The 17,637-nt window shown below is 34.5% G+C and overlaps 1 protein-coding gene and 1 pseudogene across 12 annotated transcripts in view; one reads left to right on the top strand and one right to left on the bottom strand.

The window, feature by feature from the left end:
* The window catches only part of PDE4D (phosphodiesterase 4D), a 1,194,235-nt gene that overhangs the window by 241,795 nt on the left and 934,803 nt on the right, over window positions 1-17,637 (top strand). For all 12 annotated transcript variants that reach the window (XM_036226231.1, XM_036226235.1, XM_036226239.1 and 9 more), the window contains one exon: window positions 11,774-11,904. In XM_036226231.1, coding sequence (XP_036082124.1) covers window positions 11,863-11,904 — 42 coding nt within the window. In that variant the 5' untranslated portion in view covers window positions 11,774-11,862. The remainder of the gene's footprint in view (window positions 1-11,773; window positions 11,905-17,637) is intronic.
* Window positions 14,872-14,990, bottom strand: LOC118607608 (annotated as a pseudogene).

Below are 17,637 nucleotides of genomic sequence, written 5' to 3' on the forward strand. Positions count from 1 at the left end.
TAACATAAAATGCTTTTTTACTATTGATTAAAATTTTGTTCCTTGATTCCAACTAAAACTAAGGGGTATGTACGGTTTTCACTGTGTGTTAATGACTCCACCACAGTAGGCTCATTCCCTTGAAGGATGCTAATGGGTTGTTGCTTCCTAAGGGGCAGAAAACTGATACGTTTGGGTTTGTAATCCTAGTCTTTGATTTCTTGGTTGTGTTAATTTCCTTGTTTATATTTCTTTTAATTAACATTGAACTTTTAAATTTTATGCCTTGTTTTTCTTCTGTTTGTATAGTCAGCAGGCAGTGGCTCCTTGGGTATCAGTTGTTTATCAGGGAGAAGTAATAGCTTGAGGGTACAGTGTTACGTGGTGCGAGGATAAAAATTGTTCTACTGAAGCCTCATTAGAAAAATGTTCATACACCTGCCTTAAGTGAGCTTTGCATGATGCTCTGCCAACTGCCTTAGTCTCTTTTACCTTTAACTGGTTTATTTTCTTCAATTTCTCATTGTAGCCAATATAATCCCAAAGCAATAGTATTAGTAGGTCTTAAAAAAATTCAGTTATAATTTTTCTTAAGGGTACTGTTCATAGTATAGATTTTACAGGAATATAAAAAGCAGAACTCATTGCAAATTGGTGAATAGAAACAATTAAAGAACAAAGGGGTGTGTTGGTTTAAAAAAACTGAGAGTCTGGCTCATAATAAATTAGAGGAGATAGTTTTGCTTCTATACCTCAGATTGAGAAAACTATACATAGTACAATTTGGGATCTATAACATGATCCCTTTACCTCTCCCTGTCCCTCTCCTTAGCTTCCTTTCTTTCTGTGTCTCTCTTATCTATCATCTATCTATCTATCTATCTATCTATCTATCTATCTATCTATCTATCTATCATCTATCTATCATCTATCTATCTATCTATCTATCTATCTATCTATCAATCATCTATCACCTACATGATGTTTTTTTGTTTCTTTATTTTACCTAGAGAGGTGGAATGGTTCATGTTTTAAAACTGACCTCATCTCATGATGGAAAGTACTGATTATAATTTGTAATGCATGATTTGTAGACTACAGTCTGTGCATACATTCCACAGTCTTCAATGATAATGCCATTCGAGGATTTCTCAAATTTAAAAGTACTCAAGTGGTAGAGTTTAATCTGATATAAAATGGAGAAGTATTTAAAAAGAAAAAAGGCTCAATGCTTCAGTGAACTCCACTTTCTTTTGCAATAGTTAGATGCTAAAACCAGAGATTTTGTGGGGATTGTCTTGCCATTATTTTGTTTTCCATCATGATGACTCAGAGGTTTTTGTCCTGAGGCTCTCAATGGATCTGTTGTAACTTTGCTGGCAATGACACATCCCAGAGGCTCCTTCCATCTTAGGTCTCAGGCCGGCAGCGTGCACCATGCTGTCCTATGATTCACAGGATAAAATTGCTCTCGCCACCTCCCACTGCCCAGGCCTGGAAGGGCACTATAATACAGCAGTGGGAGAATATGGTGAGGAAAGTTATAACAGAAGCTTCTTTTCAACAGCTTTCCTAACCATATTCTCCCACTGCTGTATTATAGTGCCCTTCCAGGCCTGGGCAGTGGGAGAATATGGTTAGGAAAGCTGTTGAAAAGAAGCTTCTGTTATAACTTTCCTCACTGCAGCAGGAAGCTAAAACCAGAGCAGGATATTCTTAAGTTATAGACCCCACATTTGTGAGAGATGATACAGAAAGTCCCTGGCCCTTTATTTAGGTAAAGAGTTGTATTTTAGAGAGCTGAAGTTATTTTGGTTAAGGAGAAAGGACCCAAAGCATGGAATTCTAGAAAGGAATGTAATTTACTTGTGGCCAAACAACTCAGCTGGACTATTTTGAAATACTGGTCAAGGTGAGTGTTGAAAGAGAGGATATTCTGGCATTTTCATACCCTTGGAAGTGAAGAATTGGGCTACCTTGGGAGCCAAATGATGTACTTTTATTTTCCAAAATGTCATTTATTTTAGAATACTTTTGTACTGGCATCAAAAGTAGCTTGTTCTCTTATATAAGTATGATTGCCTGTATATTATTCATTCAACAGGCATTTACTGACCATGTTTTGGGTGTAGAGTTTTATGGCCATCTCTTCCACAGAGACAGAGGTCTGACCGGATATATAAAAGAGAGGAAAGGAACTGACAGTCCTTACTTTTATGTTCTTTTTCTTCTACTTGGGGAAAAACATCAATATATGAAATGGCATTTGAACAACTTAAAGCAAAGTGTTCGCAAGAGCAGAATAGCTCGGAACAGGCTTTGAAGCCATTAAGTGTATGAATCACTTTCTGCCTCTTCTGGGTCCCACACCAGCTATTCCGAGCCTCTGTCAGAGCACTTAGTGCACTGTACTATTTGTCTTTCACCCCCACTAGTCTGTGCGCTCTTGTAGGGAGAGATTTTATTATATTTATCTTTGCATCCCTGGACCCAAGCACAGTTCATTGCTTACCACAAGTGCCTAGTAAATATATGGTGAATGAATAAGAGAAACTGCTGTTATCATTTGGGGGGAGAAGAAGGGAATAGAATTATGGTTTTGTGTGAATATAAACTACAAAAGAAAATATTTGATTCTTTTGAGTCTAGAGACAAAATGTGCTTTCCTTCTCATAATTCTAGTCAAGGGAAATAGTTCGATTTGGTAGAATTCAGTAAAAATTTATTGAGCATATGTTATGTTGTGATTATATATACAAATATGAAATGTTTTCTACCCTCAAGTGTCTTAGAGTCCAAGGCAGCAGTGAGACACAGAACATTTCAGTATAATTTGACAAATATGCAATATACTATTGGGGCCATTCAGAAGGCATTATGGAACAATACTGGTTCAGGCTAGCAATGGGGGTGTGGCTTGGGATATTGGAAGAACTAGGAAACTCAGGAGGAGATGACACCTCAACTAAGTCTTGAAATAAGAGTAGCTAAGTAAAGAAGGAAGGAAGTGCATGTGGGGAATAGGAAGAGAAAAAAACTCTCAAGAACAGGACATAGAGAAGGGAAACAGCATGGAATGTGTGCAAAATTATACTGGTTCGGTATAACAAATGAGTGAAATATGATGTATGGAGGAACAAGTAGGCAGTATTAACAACAAGGAGGTACCTATTAGGTACCTAGTAGAAGGTACCTAAAATGGTATAGATAAAAATCTGAAAGAGAACTCATAGTAGACCTGCAAAAAGAGGATGGAGCTGAGAAATATTTGCGAGATACTACAGCAGGATGTAATCACTGATTTAATGTGGGTGATTAGGGAGTGGGAGGGACTTAGGGTTTTGGCTTGGGTAACTGGTGATACCATTAACTGAGAGAGGGGAAAGATAAGCGAAGAAACATTTTGAAATGAAGAAGGAAAAAAATGTCGAGTTTATATGGACATGTGTTTGAGACGATTGTGGATTTTCTAAGTGGAGATGTTGGGCATGCTTCTGAATGTATAAATTTGAAGCTCAAGAGAAGTTGAAGTATAATATATACATATACATACACATTGTTAGTGTGTATATATATACACACACACATATATATACATATATATGTATATATATACATATGTATATATATACATATATATACACACACACAGGTGGCTAGTAAATGTAAGAAGCTAATATATATATATATATATGTAAGAAGCTAATATATATATATGTAAGAAGCTAATTATATATATATATATTACCATACATATGTCAAATCAAATAATGAAAACTAATAGATTGCCCACAAATATAATGTAAAGCAGAGATTTTTCGAGTGCCAATCAACAGAATGGTGCTCTGTAAGCTTTATGAATATTATTTGAGGAATTGGTCAAAAGTAGATTCCTCTGTACCTCTCCTGGAGATTCTGATTTATTAGTGGAGGATCAGTAGCCTGTCTTTTATAGAATTCCCAGGATAATTTTGATATACAGTCATGTTTTGGTAGCTCTGAAAACGAGTAAGGGCAATGGTATTTATATTTAAGAGATGAACTAAAGAAGATCCACTAAAGTAGAAAAAAGTCAACAATCACAACCAGCAGGAAACAATATCAGAGGACAAAGGAGGAGAGAGTTTCCAGAAGAAACAAGTAACAGTGTTATGGTATGGTGGTCTAGTCAGAGAATTTGTGAAGAGTTTGTTAAACTTAGCAATATGGAGGTCTAGAATCTTTCTAACGAAATTGAAGTGTAGAGGGATCAAATCTAGGTTGCAACGAACTGAGAAGTGGTGGTGGGATTAAAGAAGTTTAGTGAATTTAATAGACAACTTTTTCAACAAAATTGATTACAAAGAAAAAAGTGATATTTGGAAGAGAGAATATAGGGTTAAGGAGAATTTTTTTTTTTTTAAACAAGAGAGACTCGAGAAAATAATCAGAGCTTTAAGGGAGAGACCCAGCTAGAATTAGAGCAGATATGGAAAGGGAAAATAGAGAGTATGTAGAAGACACAACTGTACAATAGCAAGAGGAACACTTCATCTTAAACAGATGAAACTCCCTCATTATAGCAAAAATAGGATGGGTTAGACAGGAAGCTAAGATGCATATTTTGAGAGTGTTAAAGAAGATCTTAAGGGAACAATTAGGGGGATTATTTTGTTGAACTAATTGATGTCTAACCAATGTACTGTGTACTTGAAACTAATTAAAATAAATAAGTACATTTATAAAAAAAGATTAAAAAATCTCTTGCAACAATCAAAAAAAAGAAAAAAGAGGCTTTAAATAGTTCACAGGTCATGCTTGTTAAATCTAAACCTAGATAAAGTGGTCAATAGTAATTTATAACTTTTTGAATATTTCTGTTGCAAATTGTAACAGACATTTCCTCCCCGTTGCATTTTTTCACTTTATAATACATATGAAATATTATTTGGGTTGAGCTCCTGTTTGTCCTACAAAACCCAAATCTCTTGTTTCCTGATTTAGCTCATTATTCCCATTTTCTGAGTTCCATGTGTTTTGCATTTCTGGAAAATAGCATAGGGGATCCCAATAACTATTTGAATTTTTAGGTGAATTAGAGCCTGAAGAAGATTTTCTTTGGATAGTCACCATAGCTATCTCCTTCCCAAAATAAAACAAAACAAAACAAAAAATGGAACAGTTACCTGAAGGATAAAATAGCAGGGTCAGCCAGAGAGAACTTAATTTTTGGCCATTCTTTTTCAACTAAGACTTTTCCTAGTCTACAGATTCCCAAAAGGCGAAGTCTAACATTATATATAAAATAGCAAAGTTGGACACTCAAAAACAAAGAACCTAATGGACAATGCAACAACTTCCTAGAATAATCATATCAACAAAAGGTTAGCATTTAAAAGATACTTTGAAATAGGAAGAGAAGGTTAATGACTTGTCATATTTTCACTTAAATACTTTCTTTTAATCTGAATTTTAAGTATTTCTTTTCCTCAAATGTTGAGAATGTAAGAAGCTAAGTAATACAAAACAGAACCATCTGCATACTTGTAACTAAACACAACCATATTTTCTTATATTTCTTTCCAATCTTGTCTCTGTGCATAACTTTTTATAGGATCATACCATCTATATAACTTTAATCTTGTTTTTCACTTAACATTATAGCAGAAGCATTTTCTCATGTAATTAAAATATCTTATACACTGTATATTTTTAACTATAGTACATTATGAAGTTTCTCTTATTTTAGCTATTCTTTTATTATAAGATATCTAAATTGTTTCCAAATTTTCATTATTGTAAGTAGATTGCTGAAAACATCTTTGTATATAAAACACTTTCTATATTTCAAGTTGCTTCCTGAATTACTATATAAATATATGTAATTCCATAATAATTTTGGTACTTGTTATCAAATTCCTTTCCAAAGACTTATGTCAGTATAAAGCTTGTAAGCAATATATAAATTTGATGTTTCATCATGTATGCACCATTATCAAGTATTTTATTTTAAAAAACATTAACTTTACTAAGTTGCAGGCAAAACAAACAGAAACTTTTAGATTTTAGTTTTCATTGCCTTGATAAATATTGAGATTGAATATTTTCTACATTTGACATACTTTTATTTCTATTTTTACAGTACCTATTAAAATGAACATATTTATCTTATAGATTTGTACTTCTATTTTTAAAGTATATTTTATTAAGTGATTGCTAAGTGTTCAACACTATTTCAAGCACTATGGAAAAAGCAAAAGGATGATAATGAATCACTCTCAACCTTAGGAATTTGTATTTTATAATCATATAACTTGCAGTATAGAAAAGGCTTTAAAGTGTGTCTTACTCAACCCACAGTTAAGGAAGTAAAAATTCAACCCATAATACAATTAATAAAAGAATAAACTATGGTAGATGATTTTGTGTGGCAACATAGTCTATATTGTTGGGATTCAGAGAAAGTAAAAACCTATGTGACTTGGAGCAGCAAGGGAAGTTGCCATTAGACAGAAAGATTTTAGCTGGACTTTGAAGAATAGAAAAGTTCAAAAAGATGGAGAATAAAACATCTTAAGAGCATCCATTTAGGGATAGGAAGTGGAAATGAATATGTAACAGATATTGAGGGATTAGACCATTTAGACTAGGGAGGAAGGTTTGTGTTGGGGAAGATAGTGTAAGCTAAGGTCATATAACACCTGTATCCACTGGTTGACACATCACTCTAGCCTCTGTGAAGCCCCTGCAGATGTAGCTGAAGGAGCGCTTGAGAGCATAAGCTGCAACCTGATTATACAGGGCCATCTTTGGGTTATAAATAGACTGCATTGACTTCAGCAAGAATTAAGTTGTTGAACTCTGCTGGACACATTAAAAGGTGCGCCTATATTGCCCTATAGAGAAAATTTTAGGATGAATTTTAGAAAAATCAGTGCACAGAGCAACCTCATCAGTTGGACAGAGCACTGCGCGGGGAGTGCAGAGGCCTTTGTCTAGTTTCTGTGTTGTTTGTCCCAGGCAACTCTGTGATCTTTGGCAGATTACTTATGTTCCTCAGTTTCCTCATTTGTACCATGAGCTGTTTTGATCTCAGATCCAGAGGAGCACAGATAAGGGACAGCCATCACAAGTCACTCTGGAGAAAAGAGGGAAGATGTAAAGAGCAGGAAACCTTTGTGGTCATCTTTAGACCTGGACCAAGAAAGAGTTGTTTCTCTTAATTCACACTTTAGAAGGCATGAGGAAATATCAGGGACTTTCATCCTTTGTCTCTGTACAGATTTAGCAGAGGGACATTGAGGCAAATGTCCAAGTTACTTGTCTTATGTGTAGAGAAGGCAAATTAGTGGGCACTTCAGAGCCTATGGCAATAATTCAAACTTTCCCATGTAAAGTTTTTTATCCCCTCATATGCTTCTTTTAACTTTTTGAGTATTTAGTTTTTGCATTGCTGCCTCCTAATTTTTTGGTGGATGGTTCTTGGCAAATCGAGTTTGTTTTTATTGCAGTTCTTTGGGGGTTGTCTTTTACAGTGATCACACTTTCTTTTTGAATGTATGTCATATCTAATAATTTTAGATTAGAATCTAATCAAGGAAAGAGACTGCCTATTCTGGTTTTGCTCTGTGGTTTATTTTATGCAGTACTAGAAAACTATAACTCGATGAGGTGGGGGAGACACTAAGTCAGTGACAAACTGATTATCCTTTGCTCATTCTTAGGCATTGCACCCAAACAGTCCTTTCCCCTGGATGTAGAAAAGTTGGTGGTTATTGGAGAGATTAGTACGGTGCCTGCCCATACGTGATGCTCAATAAATGTTCTTTTTTAAATTAATGCACCTAGGTGACTTTATAATTCAGCAGTTACTACACACATTGGCACACTTGATGTTTAATGAATAGAATTAACCTATATTTGCAAGGAAATTTATAGTTTCTTAAAAGCTTTCTGAGACATTATTTAATTAATTCCTATAGCAAACCTGTGAGGTGGACTAAGAATATATGGCTATCTCTACGCTACAGAGAAGCAAGCAACTGGTAGAGAAGAAAAGAGGAGCTTTTCCAAATACCATATAGTTTGCGCATATGACACAGGGATGAAAGTGGAGCGTATTTTCTTCTGATGCCCGGTTCATGGCTTTTTCCACTGTATAAATTCTTAATCTCTAGGAAAGAACTTGTCTTAACTCCCCTATCTTTTCATCAAAACAGCAAAATTTATTCAAGGGCTCCAGCTCAGATTTCGTCTTTGAATGTTTCAGCGTTACCTGCTTTTTCTGTTCATTTTTATTTCTAAAGTGTTCTCCCTGCAGGAGCTGACTCTTCTTCCTAATTAACTTTCATGGGGAAATTCCTCTAGTAATGAAATTGCACGTGTGTGTGAGTGTTCTCTCACCTGTTTTTTTTTTTTTTAATATATTTTTTATTTTTTATAGTGCACCTGGAGGGAGAATATATTTCTGCTGTCTTAATAGTATTGTCTTTGATGATAGAGAAATTTGTAGGAACTAAGATAACTACCTTTCTGAGAATAAGCCTTTCTTTCTCCCTCTCAAACAAACAGTCTTTGGTTTAGGCACAGCTTTGATATTTGCAGAAGTTACCACTTATTGATAACTAAATTGTGTTATTTCGTAATATTTGTAACAAAGCAGGGTAGCAGGGTAGACAAAAATATGGACTTTGGAGTCAGACAAGTCAGGTTTGAATCCTCATTCTGCCATTTACTGGGCAATGCAGTTAATTCTTGGAACTGATTTCCTCTTTTGAGCAATGAGGATACTATAGTAATGATATGTACCCAGGAGGATTTCTGTCCTGGAATGCTGACCAGTGAGGTGTAGAGCAAGAGCAACAGCTTCCTTTGACCTCTGCCCTCTGTTGCATTTGGCAGTTGGGAGTCCTAGCAGGGGATTGGAGGGAGGCAGGAGAATGAGATTATGTTCACCTTCTCATCTCCTTCCTTTCTGGGCCATCTGAGGCTAACTGTCCTAGAAAATATTTCCCCTTTTCAAGAAAGTCCACTCTATGACTTTTTTCTTCATAGGTCTTGGTGACGCATCCCTCTCCTTGTCCCGTTAGGTTGGGGGATGGTAAAAACTGCATTATTACTAGCTCCAGGAACTGCTTCATCCTTTGTGGATTCCTCTGCCTTACTCACATCTTAAATAGTCTCTTTACTAAACCTTCCTTTAATGATTATAATATGTTGTCTGTTTATTTCTGGGACCATAACTGGTATATTAGTTATGAGCTAGTTGAAAGCACAATTGCCTAAGTTTGTTTTATTTGAGGGAGTTTGGCACTTTTGGGGGAAAAATAAGAATGGGTTGTTGTTGCTTGCCATTTGATATTAAGAGAAGGAAAAATTAGTAATGAAGAACGATGACCGAGAGCCAAGTGTTCTCCTAGACACTATTTTATACACATTAGTTCATTTAATCTCAAAATACACATGAGTATTATTATCGCCTTTTTGCAGATCTGGAAAAAGCTCAGAAAGGTTAAGCAACTTACCTAAAGTTACACAGAATGCCATTAAAGAGCTGAAATTCTAATCTATGCCTATGCCTATTTGGGTCCAAGGTCCATACTGTTTTAGTGAGGCCATGATACCTCCTAGGTAGATATATAGCTTGAGAAGTGTCATCCCATCAGCAGTTTTCAGGTAAATTCATTTGTCTATTTCAACTTCTACCGGTTCCAAATTCCTATAGGAAAGTATCTCTTAATGATGATCTTTAAATCATGTCAATGCAATATTTTTAACAATCTCATTAATTTAGCAAACATTATTAGGTCAAATCCATCATTCATCTGATTTTATTAATTTGTTAACTTAAAACCATTGAGTCACTAACCCACTAGAGGCAACTATTCCATGGTTGCCTCTAAGGGTACTCATTAAATGCTGAATGAATCATTAAATATTTTGAACAAATTTTTCTCAGATAATGTGTAAACATCCTGCAGCATCTAGCTGGATTTTATTTTTCTCCCTCACTATGGAATATTTAGTTCATAGTTTATATGATTTCTGTCCAGTTCTTAAATTGATCTAGGTAGATACTGTAATTCCACATTTTCTGAGAACTGATCACTAATTTGGTAAAGATGACTTAATTCCTGGAGGTATACTAGCTAAGAACTTTGCATTTGTGGATCAGTGCTTACCTCCAATTTCCATTCCCTTAAACAAAAATCCATACACACTCAAAAAAACATTATTTATCCTAGCAACTCATATTTGATTGTGCATTTTTCCCTAACTTCAAGCAAGCATTTTCACCAACCCCAGAAGAAGGTTTTGTCCCTCAATGCCCTTTGTGTCCCCAAGTTGCATGTAGGCATATTCTTAGCAATACTAAACACTGTTTCTTTGATTCTAGCTGTACCTTGTTGCTGTGGGGTCTCTGGACTCTCCAAAAATATCTTCCTTTTATTCTTACAAGTCTTGAGTGGTTACTCACATGGGTTCAAATAAAGTTTTTATCCTCGAATGTGTTCCCTTGCTGGCTGCTGGAAAGTTCTGTGCAGGTCACTCTCTACTGGTGTGGGGTACCATTGGGTTCCCTTGCTGCTTAGAGCTGGCCTCCTCCTGGGGCCCACGTGATGCTGTGTTCCATGGACTTTTCCCTCCTTTATTCTGTATACTTTTTAAAAAGTATCTATAGTTGCTTTGTTTTATTTTTTTAATGTATAATTCACACTACTCTGTACTTTGACATTTTTAAATCATTTTAGCAAAACAAACTTCTTCAGACCTTGTTCACTGTTACTCTTTTCCCTATAACTCAGACACAAGTCCTCTGAGAAGCTTAGAACAAATTCAAATGATAGATGCTTATACTTATCTAATATGCTTATGTTAAAATCATGCTTATGTTAAAATCAGCTTGTACCTGCAATGTCAGCCCACACCTACAATATCAGAGTTTTGTGCTTTGGTCAAGCCTATTTGTTTCATCCCTGTTCTCCTTAGAGTGACTTCTTTCCTAAAAGATGCTTCAGCCCTCATACAAATATACCCTATGAATTTGTAAGTCATGGCCGGATACAGCTGAATATCAGAATGAACACAACACAATAGCTATGCTATTTGCTTTTTCTTCAAAACTCAAAAAAGAGAAGCTCCTTCTTAGTGTCTAGTGGAAAGTGAAGGTTAGGTAATGAGGCTATCATGTCATTCAAGTGGCAACTACTCTGGAATATTCTTTGAAATAATAGTTATTGCTTGATTAGGTAAACCATTCCTCCCAAACTTTCCTCACAATCTCTTTGAATCAAAAGGGTAGAAAACTCACTAAATTTACTGAAAAGCCACTGGGATAGCTTCAGTGTATTGTGAATTATGGCTAAGAAAAACAGGAGGCCATGATGTGGTCAGAGGGCTTTCATATGTGTGTAAGAGTCCTCCTTATGGTGGACCAAGCCATCCTAGTGATCCATTAGTGGTAAATTGAAGGATACTTAGCTGTACCAGCAAGAATCAGCACCTATGCAATTCAGCATGCTTTTTCATTACATATGTGTGACTTTAGATTGTGGCTACCATACCTATTTTTTAAGCTACTTGAAATATAGACTTGAATATTTATGGCAAACAGATGGTGCTTAAAATCTCTAACTTACATTTAACAAAGGCTGTTTTGGAAATATTGCTTGGGTGTACTTTTATTTCTTTAAACAGTACCATTTTAGCCTGTTCCGATGAATAATTTAAGAATTACTGTCCTAGTCAGACAGCATTTTGAAGTGCACGTGTTAATCATATACTTGATTAAACATTTCCTTGCCTTTCTCTTCAGAATGCCAGTTGGCTTTTGAGTGGATAATTGTTGCAGTGTGAACAGTGACGTTGGAAACAGCTATTGCCCAGTCGAATTAAGACACCACCATGAAAAGAAATACTTGTGATTTGCTTTCTCGGAGCAAAAGTGTAAGTAACCTTTGTTTTCATTTCTTTTCTAAAAATGTATACATGGAACTTTTTACTGTTTTCTTTGAATTTGAATTCTGTCCTGTCATAATCAGGCTTGTGGGAAACCCTTGGTCAACTTTCAGTTCTCTGACTGTGCATAGCTTATAGACAAGTGAAGACTTGTTCGTCTTTGTGGCCTGGTTGATATTTAATGGGAATTCTCTTTCAGCCAGTTTATATGCCTTACCATTCATTTGCATAAGCCCACTGGCATGATTTTGGACACTCTGATTTTTGGTTACATGTTGGAATTATATGATTAAAATTGAAACACAAGAAATTTATGTCTTATATATCTAACTTTATGGGAAAGTCCAATAGTATAAATTAAATTGAACGTCACTAGGTACTTCAGTTAATGACATTCTAAAAGTTCCTGTATTTGGTGAATAATGGAAACACTTATCGGTGAGGCATCACTTCCATAAGCTTTCTATCCTCTTTTTAAAAAAAATTTAAGTGAATGTCCTCAGAGCTCTGATGGGAATTAAGCCTTATTTCCAATTATATAGTATTAAGGTACCAAGTTAATGATGATTTTTAGATTTCTGTTAGCTTATGAAAGAAAGCATAAGCAAATAGAGCAACTCAAAGAACCATTAATTTCTATCAGACAGGCTCTAAGAACATGCCCCTTTGTTCATTTACCCAAGAGGAAAAAAGGCATCAAAACAGATGTAGTTGTGACGTAGGAACATTCATTTGCAGGCGTCAGAAAAACCACAAATGCAAACACATTTTTCTAGTATGGAGACACTTTGTGTTACAATCAGTGATTCTATTGATGGGCTGAGGCCATATTTAATTTTATCTGTAGAATTACCACCATCCAGCTTTTAAGGTTAAGTAACACAGGAGTATATGGAGAAGGAAGTTTAGTGAATCCAAGAGAGTTTCTTAAAAAAATGAGGATATACCTAGAAGCATGCCAGTTCTTTGTCTGAATGCAGATGGTGTTTAATTACCAACCAAGGAAATTCATTTGTTTTCCTGGTTGGTATTTGGTTGTATGTATTAAGCATAAAATAAAGAGTCATGGCTTGGAGCCTGGAATTCCTTCTATAATCATACAGTTGCTCATTGTAAAAGAAGGTGACCTGCATACAAATTACCAAACTGGAAAACACATTTTTCTGTTACTGAGTTTTTCTTATTATAAGTTAAATATGAAAGCAAACAATTCACTTAATGCTTTCTTCTTTTACTAAATTTCAGAGATGTGATAAATATGTGTGAAGGCAAAAAGGAGAAATTTTGGATAATTAAAATTAAATTGTTAAAGATTTCACTGTTCTTGGAGGAAAACATTCCAAAAGCAAATGATTAACTGATACACTACTTTAAGGAATTAGAGTACTTAATGATGCTAGGAGATTTCCTATTTATACTTGCTTAATGCAAAAATTTTTATCTTGATGGAAAGCTTACACTTCCAGATTAAGAGAAATTGAGTTGCCTGCATTTGTGCAAATGTAAACAGTAGAGCTCTCATTTCACTGCTTTGTAGCTTCCTGAAAATCCACTGGCATAAAGTGCTTCCATTTAATTAAATGACTCTAAGCAAGAGATTACCATTTATCAGAAAAAAGAGCCAAACTTTTGCCTAGTAAGTTGTCACTCTGGAGTTTCAAATATTATTTTGCACTAGTCTAAAAATGTCACCCTCACCCCTTAAATCTTTGCCATAACAGAATCCAAAATTATACAGTTAGAAATAGACATTTCCTGTTTTTGATGAGGAAATTTTAAACAATTAATTCGACTTAGAATCTTAGAATGTTTTTCTTTGGCTTTATGCCATTTGAAAATCCAAAAAAAATCTTCTAAATGTTAAAATGGCCTCTGCTCTTCCCTGCGTGTCTCTGTATATCTTGTATCTGTTACTGTGAAAACTTAAGGAATACAAAAGGGGAAAAAAAGAGACTGTCCTTGAACAATCATCTTATTTATTTCTGAACACTAAAATCAGTGTTCATATTTTTCTCTCACATTCAAGACCTGGTGCAGTGCCCTTTTTAATGATTAATGCTCTGGATTATCCTTTTTTGGGGGAGGGATCCATGAAACATTTTAGCTATAAAAATATGAACAAAGTATTTTTTACTTAAAGCGAAAATTTGCTAGTTTTGAGGATAATTTGTAGTTGTGGTGGGTAAAAAATGGAGGAACCAAACATATGGACAGTACAAAAGTAAGACATGGTCCCAGTGGCTATGGTCCTTGTAGTCTACTGTGGGAAATACACAACCATTAAAGAATCACACCAGTGCCAATTCACTACATCTCCTTCTCTAGAACGAGTATCCTTCAACCTGTTCTCATATATAATGGTCCCTTTCTTCTTCCTAGAATGTAGACTTCCTAAGGACAGGGGCCACATTAATTTAAAGAAAATTAAAGTACTTATACTACTTATTAAAATGAAAATGTCTAAATGAGTCAAACATTATTAATATTATTAAACATTATATTAGAATAAACTTACAGGCATACTTTTATAATGAACCTAAATTACAACATCTTAAGACCAATATATGGTTTTAGCCATGACGATGAAAAAAATCTACAAATTAAAAAAATGGAAAGCTATCTTATAATACATCAGTTGAAAATAATAGAAGGTAAATAATTTAAGCTTTACATTCCTGACTTACATTATTGTTGCAACTGATTATATCATTTGGTTTTAGACTATTTAGTGTTAATATTTATTTCTCATAAAAAAGGTTTATAGAGTTTCTGATATATAATCGCTTACTTCTTAGAGTTGAAAGAGAACTAAAGGTGTTCTGACTCAATGCTTTTATTTTATTTTATATTTTATTTTATTTTATTTCTTAGGTGAAGCAACCCTTGGTTGACCTCACAGATTGCAAGGACCTTGTCAGTTTACAATCTCTTATATATTTATGTTTTTATTTTTTATACCTACAGCACCTGGTATTCCTAGGTGGCTTCACATCCAAGTACTAACCAGGCCTGACTTTACTTAGCTTCTGAGATCAGACAGGATCAGGCTTGTTCAGGGTAGCATGGCCATAGATCCTTTTATTTTATTGATAAAAAAAAAAAATTGAGATCAGGGCTTAGAGAGATGAAATGACTTGCCTGAGAGGTAGCATGGTTTAGTTGAAAAAAAAATTTTTGCCTTTAAAATCTTACAGAATTGGGTTCAAAATTTGGCCCTTTCAACTTTCCTGTTGTGGGGCATTTAACAAGTTACTGACTCCAGTATTCTAAGGGTGATATGGAAATCACCCTTTAGAACACACAATGTTTGATATATCAAAGGTATCTAAATGAGTGCTATCTTTAGCGTTGCCTGAACTCCATAGCTTATAAGTAAGACTCCCTGGATTCTTTTTTCCCTCTGATTTTTAAAATGTAGTCAAAGCTCAGATTTAAAAAAGGATAAAAACTCTTACCCCTGTTAATCTTTTTCAAGTGCCTGAAAAATACCAGTGTTGGAAACACCATGTTATCCAAATTAAGTTCTATAAAAACTAGGGCATTTAAGGGAAAAAAAGAAAAGAAAAAGTCATAAAAAATATCAATAATTAGATAGCATCTGCTTTTTAAAAGCACTGAAGAGTTCGATTTCATAATAATTGGAAAAGAAAAAAACCTTCATCTAGTAGGTAACTTTTCTTGAAGTATTTACTCCAGCTGGAAATGTTACAACTAAAGTTTCTCCCCTAAGTTTTGTGGTACGAAGGCCTTACCTCTTTTTAAAGTTTTCAAGCTATCTGTTATTGGATTGACATTTCATTTTCACAGGTCTTATCAAAGTTTTTGTGTGACTGCTTGGATTTTTACACCTCATGGGGTGCTTAGATCACATTTGTATTTTTCTTGATGCTGGTTCTTTGTCCATACACCAAAAGGGCAAGCATGCACAAGTTTCTCTCTGTGCTAACCTTCGGAAGTGCCTTCACCATCTATGAAAGCTGGGGGCAATTCTTGCTGTTCTGACTTTTGCTTTAACGAGACTGAACAAGCCCCATTTGTACAGCAATTGCAGCTTTTAAAATTTTGGTCTACAACCATCCTATCTCAAAAACATAATTGATAAAATGAGGCTTAGTAAAGTATTACTCTACTATAAATTTAATAGCAGGAAAGTCTCATGTTGAGGGATGCTTTATATTTGCTTACTATTCTGAATTGTAATGGATCAGCTAATTTATCTGTTTAAAGCTTGCCTTTTCCTTCCTCAGATGTGTTTTCATGAAGTCATTTAATTTAATCTAGTGCCACATTTAGTTGTAAACATCTAGGTTTTTTTCTTCTACCTACATAGCATAGCAATTTAGGACAGAAATAGATAGCATACTTAATAAAGAACATAATTTTTTAAGGCTATTAGAAAATTTATAGAAAAGCTTTATAGCAACAACTCTGCTTTTAATAAAATAGTTTAATTTGCTACAGTGGTTAAAACTTTTCCCCACTCCTTAGCAATCCGTGTTAACTCTATTGACTCTTATCAGTCTTTCAGTACCAGCCAGAAAGGAGCCGTTTATAGTGACCTTAGCATCACATGCGTAACTCAAAGTTTTTCTTGGCATTTCTTCAGTGAAATATTGACATAGTATAACTTTCCTTAGATTATACCATTACTTCTGTTGAAATAATTTTTAAAAGAATAGATTTACTATTCTTTGTATTAATAATCATGATCTCTCAATATTAGGTCTGGTCTTTTTCAATATTGCGACATACTTTCTCTAGTATTTTACTGACTTCCTGGTATAAGGGAGCCAATGGATAAAGTACAGCAATTTCTAATGTGAGCATTACAAATAAGTTAGGACTTCTATTTATATTTACTTTTTAATGTTATCTTTTCTCAAATTTCAACTTTATGCATATGTTTGATAAATACATAGTAGCACATGTGTGCAATTAATAAATATATTAATTGATAAAATACATTCAAAATTTGTTTACTGATAGAGATGTATAATCAAAGTAGTTTAGAGATAATTAGCACAGTGAAAAGAAAATAGTTTTGAATTCAGAGACCTAGGTTCAATCCTCAGGTTCACTAGTGCTTAAAGATCTGACCTTTAAATTACTTAATTTAACAAACAATAATTTTTTAAGTAATTTATCAAATTACTTAATTTTTTCTGAACCTTAGTGTCTTTATATGTAAAGTAGAAAAAGTATTTCGTAATGAAGGTAAAAAAAATAGTTACTCAATAAATTCTGTTTTGAGGTTTGGCACAGAGCAGAGTGATAATATCTGCTTTGGCAATGGAAATGCTTAGAAATGTAGTGCATTCTTCTAACTAAAGGAGTTTAAGACCATTTAGTCAATCTTCGTATCATACAAAAGGTTCAGGCTTAAAATGGGTGGTTGAACTAGGTGAAAGTTCTGTTTCCTACCAGTTAGGAGTTTCTTGATTCTAGGTTATGTTGTACCTATGCACAAATTGAATTGATGATCAGTTCCCAAATAAATATAAAATCAAGGCTTTGGGACAAAAGAGTATATGAGTCAGCTTGGCTACCATCACAAAATACCATAAACGATGTGACTTAAACAACAAAAATTTATTTTCTTAGAGTTCTGGAGACTGGGGAGTCCAAGATCAAGGTGCCATCTTGATTTGGTTTCTCATGAGAGCTTTCTTCCTGGCCCTCTCACTGTGACCTTGTCTAATCCTAATTACCTTCCAAAGGACC

Source organism: Rousettus aegyptiacus, unplaced genomic scaffold, assembly GCF_014176215.1.
Source record: "Rousettus aegyptiacus isolate mRouAeg1 unplaced genomic scaffold, mRouAeg1.p scaffold_m13_p_8, whole genome shotgun sequence".
Lineage (NCBI taxonomy): Eukaryota > Metazoa > Chordata > Mammalia > Chiroptera > Pteropodidae > Rousettus > Rousettus aegyptiacus.